The sequence below is a fragment of the Vicia villosa genome, linkage group LG2 (assembly GCF_029867415.1).
Source record: "Vicia villosa cultivar HV-30 ecotype Madison, WI linkage group LG2, Vvil1.0, whole genome shotgun sequence".
NCBI classification, from domain to species: Eukaryota; Viridiplantae; Streptophyta; class Magnoliopsida; order Fabales; family Fabaceae; genus Vicia; species Vicia villosa.
In genome coordinates this window covers 173,572,670-173,583,692 of record NC_081181.1, presented here as the reverse complement: position 1 = coordinate 173,583,692, position 11,023 = coordinate 173,572,670, and the positions used below count along the sequence as shown (strand labels likewise).

The 11,023-nt window shown below is 33.0% G+C and overlaps 3 protein-coding genes across 3 annotated transcripts; 2 read left to right on the top strand and 1 right to left on the bottom strand.

The window, feature by feature from the left end:
* The first annotated feature begins 23 nt into the window (after window positions 1-23).
* On the top strand, window positions 24-2,659 carry LOC131653000 (uncharacterized). The gene is made up of 2 exons (XM_058923016.1): window positions 24-435; window positions 2,413-2,659. The coding sequence occupies exons 1-2, from the start codon at window positions 186-188 to the stop codon at window positions 2,430-2,432; spliced, it is 270 nt and encodes an 89-aa protein (XP_058778999.1). The 5' UTR covers window positions 24-185; the 3' UTR covers window positions 2,433-2,659.
* Window positions 2,660-3,493: 834 nt separating this feature from the next.
* Window positions 3,494-5,753, top strand: LOC131652999 (pentatricopeptide repeat-containing protein At3g42630-like). Its single transcript, XM_058923015.1, has one exon. It carries the CDS (start codon window positions 3,606-3,608, stop codon window positions 4,812-4,814), a length of 1,209 nt encoding a protein of 402 aa, XP_058778998.1. The 5' UTR covers window positions 3,494-3,605; the 3' UTR covers window positions 4,815-5,753.
* A 1,647-nt stretch (window positions 5,754-7,400) lies between these two features.
* On the bottom strand, window positions 7,401-8,177 carry LOC131647469 (low temperature-induced protein lt101.2). Its single transcript, XM_058917355.1, has 2 exons — window positions 8,021-8,177; window positions 7,401-7,566 (listed from the first exon to the last, which is right to left on the bottom strand). The coding sequence occupies exons 1-2, from the start codon at window positions 8,099-8,101 to the stop codon at window positions 7,483-7,485; spliced, it is 165 nt and encodes a 54-aa protein (XP_058773338.1). The 5' UTR covers window positions 8,102-8,177; the 3' UTR covers window positions 7,401-7,482.
* Between the last annotated feature and the right edge of the window lie 2,846 nt (window positions 8,178-11,023).

The window sequence follows — 11,023 nt, the reverse complement described above, 5'->3', positions numbered from 1 at the left end:
AAACCGAATTCAAGAAAGAGTAAATTTATCTTTGATGAATTTTAACTTCAGAATCGGTCCAACCGCACAGCAAACACCAGAATTTGGTATATATATAGTTTTCGACAAACACACGCATTTCAAGTTTGAGCTCTAGCTATTTCATTGTGTAGGTTTATTCACAGAGAAAAAGAGAATTGAGAGAGATGCATCTTTGGCCAACAAAAAATCTCAGAGATTCCTTCAAGCTATCTTACCTTAAAAACCTCGAATGGAACTACCAAAGAATGGAAAAAGACAAACAACGTCAATCATCAACCAAACAGAAACTGTTGGAAGACGACGACAACAACAACGTTGTTGACACTCCCCAAACTAGAGTGGAAGTGGTAGCTTCCATAGGTCATGAGCTTCTATTGATTTTTTCTTGCTGTTACTGTTGTTTCTGCTGCGGTGGTAATTCTTTTACTCTTTTGAGTTCTTGCTTTTTCTTCTCTTACAATTGTGTAATTGCATGCACTGTCTATTAGGGAATCGGTGAATTTTGATTAGTTACTGAACGTTTTGGTTTTGATTGTTTGTCTTGGCTTATGTATGATTGTTCATGAGATGTTTGATGAATTGACTATGATTTTTGGTGGGATTGATCGGAGTTGAAATCAATTACCAAAGCATGGTTTTAAATTACGCTGCTGTGAGCGGATTTATCGCGAAAAAAATGCATAAAATGTGGCTAGTATGGTCGAAATTGCAGTTGTGATACCATTGTGGAACCACAAAATTCTTTAGATTGTGGTTGCTGCAATTTAAAACCAAGGTTTTAAGATTATGGTCGCGACCGAGTAAAGACTTTTGCGATTTTGCTTGAGATGTTGTGATAGTGATTGCAGTCGTTGCAGTATGAATTAGTCGTTGCAGTATGAATTAATCACAATTTGTTCTTTAACATGAAAACTGTGAATAATAGTATTTGTTGATACCATTTTGTCGCAGCCGTTTTCGTGGTTGCGGACCGTTTTTTAAAACCTTGTTTAAAACCATGATCAAAAGTGTTCCATGTTTCTGGCATAGATGTTCTAGAGCGATAAAGTCAGTCGGGTACTTAAGGCTATGTTATCAAACTCGGCCGTTCCGTCTATTATCTCGGCATGGAACAGAAAAACCAAGAAAACCGTGTCAGACTGTGTCGTTCCGTCACAAATGGGTGGCTTGACCGGAACAACCATGATAATGGGATTGAATTTGAAATGACGCTGTTCTGATGTAGCCGCTCCGGCCGCGTGAGCCGTATATGTCATATGATACTACCCTTAAACAAATCATGGTTCTAGATAATGGCCTTTTTGTGTTAGACTACTTACTGCATGATGTTGCTTATGTTTAGGAAACAAAAACAGTGTCATACTCAGGCAACAAATCATGGTTCTAGATAATGGCCGTTTGTGTTAGACTACTTACTATATGATGATGTTGCTTATGTTTAGGAAACAAAAACAGTGTCATACACAGGCAGGTTTGTGTTTGTTTGTGCTTGTGTTCAACAAAATTCTATAAAAAAAAGTAGTATCTTCTTGTCCAAGCAATATAAGACCCGTATCTACTACTTGTTTGTGACTGTGTTCAGCAAAGTTTTAGGGATGGGAAGATGTAATTTACTATCCTTCAAGCAGTGTTATCAAATACTTGTCATAGTGCGGCTATGGCAGATATACATGGCGGTTTTTGGTCTCGCCGCAATGGTAATATCGGCTGATATTGCAGTTTTTTTGTGCCATAATCTACTATAATGGTGCCGCAAAACGGCTGGTATGACGGGATCTTGGCTCCCCGCCATCAACAACACTTGCTTTGAGGGTTGAAAAGCCTCCTATGAAGATGATATGATGGATCAAACTAATTTCTCATTTAATGATGATTTCATCAGCCAAGAGAAGATTATATAGTAGCATAAAATAAGATGATTAGTAGCAGAGTAATAATAGACTGCAGTGTTGTTAAATGGCAACCTTGGTGAAATGGCGTGTAGCGATGCCCGCTGTGACAACACCATAAGCCGCAGTGGCTTGTTTAAATGGCGGATTTTTGGGTTCCACCATACTCCGCAGTTCGCTGTTGACAACTCTAATAGTATGCAAACAAACTTAGTTTAGAATGTAGCCGAGTCACCACACGAGTCCATTTCTATGCTTGATGCAAATGAGTAAGCTCATCTATAACAATTGCTTACCACATCTTTACCAACATTAAAATGTATATGATTTTGTTTTGGATCATTGTAATGAATCTTCCGAACTCTCTTTATACGGCATTGTAAATTTTCTCTTGTTCCTTTCATTTCTTTCTTGAGGAATTTCAAGTGCATTTTGAACATGATTTTCTTTTTGGAACTCTTTTGTGATCTTCTTAACTTTAGTTTTTTGTTCTCTTTTGAAGCTTGTGTCGAAGAGAAATAAGGAACAAATGGCTGGCTTGACTTCTACTATGTCTTCAAGGTCATGGTTACAAAACTTGTGTTACAAGGATCAAACTTTGTGCATATAATTATTCTACTCTGTGATTTGTAATGCTCGTGTCAAACAGAGTTACTATCATACAAGAGCCAAAAACTGTACAGCTGGTTAATGGATTTCATTATTCCTAGATTTTAATGCTAGACAATAAATGTCATTGGCTTGTTTTATTCTAAGGTGAAAATTTTCTAACTCAAATTTGTGTGTTAAGTGTTGACAGTTCTCAGAAGAAGTGGTCTTGATAATCCGGAGTTAAGTTGAAGATAATTAAAATTTGATAAAAAAGTTAAAGTTGGATTTTTTCAAATTTATGGTCATGCAAAGACAACAAAATCCTAGCTTTACTGTCTATTGTGGTATTGTGATTTTTTTTCCTAAGAATTAGTCTTTCTAGATGTGGTATTTGATTTTTTCCAAAGGATTAGTCTTTCTAGTTGTCCGAAGACATCTCAGTTTCTAAAATAGAGTAAAAAAAAAAAAGTCCTTATCCTCATTTATGTAATCATTCTTAATTATCTTAATTTAAAGGAAGTGAATCATTTCCCCAAATCCTGAAATAGATGACTTCGGATTGGCTCTGTCCACCTCCCAAATAGCATCATGCCCTTTTAAGAAACAACTACTCCCTCAGTTTATTTTTAATTATCATATTTTGAGTTTATGTACATACTAAAAGAAGTTAATAATAGTTGTTAATTTTTTTTTAATCTATAATATTTTTAACTTTTAATTATTTTAATATATTTTTTCTCTTTTATAATAATTAATTAGGGTCAATTTTGACAAAATTATATGATTATTATATTAAAATTTAAAAATGACAATTAAATTAAAATATTTTTTTTTACAAAAGTGACATTTATAAAAGAATGGGGGAGTTTCTTGTATGTACACATGGTTTCAAAAAAAAAAGGTGTGGCCAAATAATTATCATCTACATAGTAACACATGAAGCGATAATATAAGTTATCTCTTAAACTAGCTTATGTGTATAAGCTAAGTTATCACCTAAACTATAAACTAGCTTATAGATATAAGCTATTCTTTAAGCATATAGCTTATGCCTTATGTAATCTCATCTCTACTGTTGCTTCTCCAATCTTTCATCCATTCTAAATGGAAACCGTTTCTCTCACTTCTCATAATATTCTTCTTCTCAAACACTCCTCTTCTTCATCATCTTCATCTCCACAACAACACCATCACCGTCATAACCTAATTCGCCACCGCAATAAACCCAAATCCTTTCAAAACCCCACTACAAAAAAACCATTTTTTCACCAACCCAATTCCTTACTTTCTCACAATCATAACAAACCCTCTTCTCTACCTTCATTGATGTTATACTATGCCGAAAATGCCCTCTTTCATCAATCCCAAACCACATGGGAACAACTCCTAAACAGTTCCTTCAACCCCTCTTTCAATTTCATTTCAAAATTATTCAAATCATATACAAAAAATCAAAACTTTGATCAAATCACCAACATTCTCCATTCTCTAAACTCCAAAAATTCAACTTTATTACCTCAATTTTACTCATTAGCAATTTCCTGTTTTGGAAGTGCAGGAAACCTAAAATTGATGGAAGAAACAACCATTGAAATGGTTTCAAAGGGTTTTCTAATGGATTCCAAAACAGGTAATGAATTTCTTTTATGCTATGCTGTTTATGGTAGTTTGAATGAAATGGAGAATGCTTATGGAAGGTTTAAGAGATCTAGGTTTTTGATTGAGGAAAATGTGATTAGGGCTATGGCTTATCGTTATATAAAGAAGAGAAAATTCTATGAATTGGGTGAGTTTGTTAGAGATGTTGGTTTAGGTAGGAGAAATGTAGGGAATCTTTTGTGGAATCTTTTGTTGCTTTCTTATGCTGCTAATTTTAAAATGAAGAATTTGCAGAGGGAGTTTGTTAGGATGGTTGGATTAGGGTTTCGTCCAGATGTTACGACGTTTAATATTCGCGCATTGGCATTTTCGAGGATGTCGTTGTTTTGGGATCTTCATCTTAGTATTGAACATATGAGAAGTGAAGAGGTTGTTCCTGATTTGGTTAGTTATGGTTGTGTTGTGGATGGTTACTTGGATAGGAAGCTTGGAAGGAATTTGGAGTTTGTTTTGAATAAAATGGATGTGGATGATCGTCCGAGATTGTCGACGGATCCTTTTGTGTTTGAGGTTTTAGGTAAAGGAGACTTTCACTTGTTTTCGGAGGCGTTTTTGGAGTATAAGAGAGAAGAACAGAAATGGAGTTATAGGGTTTTGATAGAGAAATATGTTAAGAAACATTATAGGAGGGACCAGATATTTTGGAACTACTAACACTTCTGAAAACCGAGTAGAATCCAAGGAGAGAATGGTAAAAATTTACCGATTTTCGGATGAGGGTGTAATCATATATGGGTGATTGAGCTGACTAGAAAGGTATTTTGATAACAAGATGGTTATTGATGCAGAAAGAGTGCAAACTGTGATGGTGGCTTTGGAAGGAAAGGTCCTTAGTTGGTATCAATAACGAGAATTTTCTTGCAAAATCACATCCTTCTATTTCTTGGGGAGTTGTTGAGTTTGAAACAAACAGACTCTGTAGCAGGTTTAATTGAGAAGATGAAGAGGTATGCAGAAGATTATGGTTTAAATAAATCTACTATGAGTCTATGATGTATATGGAAGTGTTCAACATTAAATATGAGAGTTGGAACTCAACCTTGTGCATGCAACAGCATTTTTGAGGAAGAGTTTTGCTGTTCATTGAAGTTCTTTTCAATTTGAGGAATTAGTCTCAGCAGATGCTCGTAAAAGATATACAAGAAAATTTTCAGCATTAAATAATATGGTAGTCTCTCCGTTCCAAATTAAGTGTCACATTTAGAAAAAACATTTGTTCTAAAATACTTGTCACTTTAGATTACAAATACAATTTTATATTTAATCTTCCAATTGTACTCTCTAATAAATACTTTTAATTTATTGTTTTCTCACTTAACATTAATGCTAATTTAAATACAAGATAATTTGGTAAAGATAATTTGGTAAAGTTACTATTCACTCTTTTATTTATTACTATTTTTTAATATGGGACTGAGGGAGTAATTATGAATAGGACATCGGTGAGTTCCTTAATCTTGAGAAGATCAATGTATAATTGTTTCAAGGTTGAAGTAGTATTAGTACCTCCAGTGATTACATAATTGAAATGAGGTAGAAATATAATTTTGTTGGTTAAAATATGAATACTTTATCATGTGGTTTTAGTTTGATTTAATAGTTATACAATTTTATTATCGAGAGACTGAGTTATGTGACCAAATTATTTGATTTAATTTAAGTTAGTTCAATGTGTAACCTTTTTATTCGATTACCGATCTTTTGAATTTGTAACCTTGGCAATTCAATTGATTAAAAATTCAATGACTTAATCAATTTTTAAAACAACTAATTGTACTTACTAAACTCCGCAACTACTACTACTACATTAAATCACTATAACTAATGTAACATTTACTCTTTAATAAGGACATTTTAATCTTAATATATTATTCTATGGTAGAATATATAATTATACTATTTTCTTTAAAAAAAATCTTATGTGATATGTATTTTTTTTGCAAAAGAAGCATTTTACTATTTTCTCACTAATAGTCCACTTATATCTACCGGATATGAACACCATTCTATGAGGGATTGACATTTGATTGCTCTTTGTAATATCACATACAAATTAATTTCTAAAGTCGTTGCTAATCGATTGAATATGATCCTCGTTTCTCCGAATTGATTGAGAGTATTTGCAAACAATGGATCTCTTGAATCATGTTGTTTACGAAAATTGTATTTGTCTTATATGATCCTCGTTTCTCCGAATTGATTGTTTACGAAAATTGTATTTGTCTTATATCCGTACTTGTTTATTATATGTGCGTAAGAACTCTCAACTCTTATTTAAAAAGTGGAAGTTAGTAGAGATATACATGGTGTCAAGATTTATCGCATTGCTTCTACAAATTTTCACCTTTTATTTGCAAATGAATTCTTTTTAATTTTTCAGGGTCAATACTCATGAAGCCATAACCATAAAAACATTCTTGAAACTTATAAAGCAGCATCGGAGCAAACAGACAATTTTCAAAAATTCAAGTTCTTTCGTAATCCAGATACTCTACAAGTTGTTAGAGATTTTATTGTCGGTGTTCTTGGTTTGCAAGTTGTTCTTGGTACAGGGAAGTATTTGGGGCTGCCATCTATGGTTGGAACTTGGAAGGAGTAAAAAGGAAATTTTCAAATTTATCATAAGGTTTGGAAGAAGATCAACTCATGGAACAACAAATGTCTTTCGAGAGTAGGAAGAGAAGTCCTCATTAAATATGTGATCCAATCTATCCCCACCTATTTCATGAGCATATTCCTTTCAATTTCCTCCCTAATTGATGAAATTAAGAAAATGATGAATTTATTTTGGTGGAGAAATCAGGTACTAGCTCAAACGGATACATTAGTTGTCTTGGGATAAATTGGCCACATACATAAATGACGAAGGTATGAGTTTTAAAAATCTTACAGTTTTCAGTCTTGCTTTAATTGATAAACAAAAGTGGTGTAATCTCACTGACCTGTAATGTCTTATATCGCAACTTATCAAAGCTAGGTACTTTCTTGATACATATTTGTCTAGCTCATTGGAGTGATAGCTCAAGCTTTATATGTCGTATCATATGTATGATATGTAGTGCTAAAATTATTTTGAGAGAAGAAAACGTATGGTGTATAGGAGATGGTGTGAATATTTCAGTTTTGGCTACTAATCTTTGTGCTACGAACTTGATCTTACTACATGTCAATCTTCACACATAAATTTTCACAACTCTAATTGCATATCAATTAATCTCAAATAAAATTTAAAAACAGTCATTAAAGAAAAACTCATACATATAAAAAAAATAAGAGAAATATACATGAAATAAAATAAAATAAAATGCTAAATATCTAAATATCACCCAACCAATACATAAATGGCATATATAATCCCTGGAATGTATCCCAGTAATGTAAGCACCAGATCTATCCAGAACTCCACCTACATTACAATTTCCAAACACCAATAACTAATTAAATCAAATAAATCACAAAATCAAACAACTATTTATAAAATGTATCAACATTAAATTTAGAGCTGTGCTATGTTTACAATTTTTTTTCCTACACCTACGTATGTTACACCGTATAAATCAACAAATTTAAATGGTTTTGCACAGAAATCAAGGTAAATAAATTATTAAAAAACAAAATTAGTATGTATTATGTATAGAAATAGAGTGTAGGTGTTAAAAATGGGTGTAAACTTATCATTTCTCTTAAATTTATCAAAACATCGATACTTTAGATTAAAGACATAAACATGTGACACTGACAATATCTATCGACACATCACACATGTTAATATCTGACATCGACAAAACACATGCGATGTTTATGTGTGTCTGTGTTAGTGTTTGATAATTTGAAGAAGAAATTGAAAGAGAAAAACTTACTCCACAGCCATAACGAAGGAAAACACCAACAGGAGGTAAGAGTATTGCTAGTATAACTTCAATAAATGTTTCAGAACCCATTTTCCTTTTCACTCTCTTGTTCTCAAAATTGAAATAATAGTGTTGTAGTTGTTGTTATTTTTAGAACCAAATGAAAACGGTTACAGTGGGAGATCTCATTCATTATGGCAGAATTGCAGCCACATTTGAAGACACGTGTGTTACACAGATCACACGTGTCACTTTAACCTGAATTAAGTCATTTGCTTTGTCTAAAAATAGAAGGTAGAGATAGACATGAGTGAGTGACCATAGGGAATGTGCATCTTGCTTCACAAAACTTGAAAATTATTATTTTTAAAATTTTAACTCTTTATTAGTCTAAAGTTTTAAATCATCAAAACAAGTTAATAGATACGTAAATTCTATTTTTAATAAATTCTTATGAGTTTATGAAATCGAGATATACATTCTTAATGATTTATGAGACTATGATCCTAAATTAGTTCTTAATGATTTACGACATTACGATCATACATTAGTCTAACCTTATTAGATCGATGGAAAGAAACGTAACAGAGTAAAATGAAGTGGAGCGAAATGAAATATATATCTCACTCAATTGTTTAGTTATTTTTTTAAAAATGTCCCATTCTATCACATACACCCCAAATTGAATGAAAAAAAAATGAGAGAATTGGATGGAATGAGATGGAATGTATTCCATCATGTTCCATTCCATCCCATTCATTATTAGCTAATCCAAACAATGAGACCTCAATGAACTCAAAGAACTCGATTTCTTCCAGCAAGACTTCGAGACTATGAAGTGGTTGGTGATGATGAAGTCACATTAGATGGAGAATTAGTTCATTTTGCTTTACTTGCAGGCGCTGAACCAATTAACTATAGTGAGGCTTTAAAGATTAAACAATGAAAGTCTGATATGGTCGACGAGTTACAGACAATCGAAAGAAACAACATATGAGAATTAGTCGAATTGCCAGCACATACAAAAACTATCAAAGTAAAGTGGGTGTTCAAGTTGAAACACAATGATGATGAGTTGATAGCAAGACATAAAGCAAGATTAGTAGCTCGAGGTTTTCTTCAAAGAGCAGGACTCAACTACTCTGAAATATTTGATCCAGTAGCAACGCTGGAGACTATTCGACTAGTGGTAGCCTTGGCATGCAACTAAGGTTGATCGACATTTCATTTAGATGTGAAATCAACATTTCTGAATGGTCCTTTAGACGAAGAGGTCTATGTCACACAACCTCCAGGATTTGTGATTCAGAAGGAAGCGAGTAAAGTATATAAGTTGCATAAAACGCTCTATGGTCTCAAGCAGGCACCTAAGGCATGTAACAAGAAGATCGACTCAGATGCTTCTGAGAGTAAAGAAGCTACTATTACTTGCTACTCAGATGCTGATTGTGTGGAGATAAGGAAGACCGAAGAAACAAAATTGGATATTTCTTTCAAGTATTTGGTGTCCCAATTTCATGGCATTATCATTGCGTGAAGCGGAATGTATTGCAGGATTAAAGTGAAGAAATGAAGGTCAAAGTAAAGAAACCTCTTGTGTTGCAAATCGACAACAAGTCAGCTATAAACCTGACGAAGAGTCCAGTTCTGCATGGAAGGAGTAAGCATATCAAAGCTATATTTCACTTCTTGGGGAAAAGGTAAATCAAGGTGAATTTGAATTAAGACATTGCTCAAGCAAAGCACAATCGACCGCCATTTTCACCAAAGGATTGAAGATCGATTGATTCCTGAATTTTAGAAAGAAATTAGGAATAATTCAGATCGACTATGATTAGCGTAGGATCAAGAACTTGGATTATAGGGGATATGCTGAGTATTATTGAGATTGATATATTATTGATATATTAGATATAATATCAAATATAATCTAATTTATTAATATCAAATAAAATCCAATTTGTGTAAGCCCAAGTCCAATCAGGATTGTATATAAATAGTTATAGTTTGTATCCTTATTTTCTCTCTTTCTCTCTTCTCACTAAAAGTGTCTCACGCACTAACAGGAACCTCATTAGTTACCACTCCACTCCATTTCATTCCATCACATACCACCAAGTTTGATAAATACTTAATATTTAAATTTCTTGAAAAATAATTAAATAACTCTAATAATTAGTTAAGTGATAGAAGCAATTAGAGATGTGAATATATGAGATTTATAGGGAGTCTATAAGTTGGGCTATTTAAATTTGATCTGGCCTAACTTATTTAATAAAAAAACCAATCTTATATTTTTTTAAAAGTTTATTTAATTAAAGATTTAGTTTATAAGAAAAACTTATAAAATTTTATATGACGGTTCATATATACATATCTATTACTAAAAAAAAATAGGTTAAATAGTATATAAAGACTATATTATCAAGAAATAGATAAAATAAATTGTTTGAAACAAGCTAAAATTAGGCCTTCTAAACTTAGTTTATTCTGACTTATTCTCACTCTAAAAACAACATATTTAAATTGTAACGAATTTTTTTACTACACATTTATCTATCGCTTGAAAATAGAACTTCTCTTTTATATGTATCTAGTTTTTCCTTATGTAACCTATGTTTCCTTTTTTTTTTTTATACTGTTGAATAGGAGTGAAAATAGGCTAGGTTAGGTTAGACTTAAGAAGGTCTGTGTCTGATCTACAATAAACTTAAAAGGCCTAAGCCTGGCTTATGGTCTATCATAGGCTCAGTTTTTTGGCCTGGTCTGGCCTTTTGGTGTATTTTGAGAGGCGCCCTTCTTTGATCAGAGTCTCGATCGCGTCTTTGAGATGGACGTGGTCTTCAGTGAGGTGCCCGTGACTTTTGTGGTATTTTCACTATTTAGATTTGTCGGCTCTCGGACGGGCCGTGTTCGGCTTCGAGGCGCGTACGCTGGAGTTCTTGAAATCAATGCTTTTGCATTCAGCCATGATACGCTCGCTGGAAGCGTTCATCGGTGTGTACTCAGTGA

Excerpts from the sequence above, each read along its gene's own strand:
- LOC131653000 (XM_058923016.1), top strand. The coding sequence starts at position 186 with ATGCATCTTTGGCCAACAAAAAATCTCAGAGATTCCTTCAAGCTATCT. Across the intron at positions 436-2,412 it reads CTGTTGTTTCTGCTGCGGTG|CTTGTGTCGAAGAGAAATAA; the intron begins GTAATTCTTTTA and ends TCTCTTTTGAAG.
- LOC131652999 (XM_058923015.1), top strand. The coding sequence starts at position 3,606 with ATGGAAACCGTTTCTCTCACTTCTCATAATATTCTTCTTCTCAAACAC.
- LOC131647469 (XM_058917355.1), bottom strand. The coding sequence starts at position 8,101 with ATGGGTTCTGAAACATTTATTGAAGTTATACTAGCAATACTCTTACCT. Across the intron at positions 7,567-8,020 it reads TCCTTCGTTATGGCTGTGGA|GTGGAGTTCTGGATAGATCT; the intron begins GTAAGTTTTTCT and ends ATTGTAATGTAG.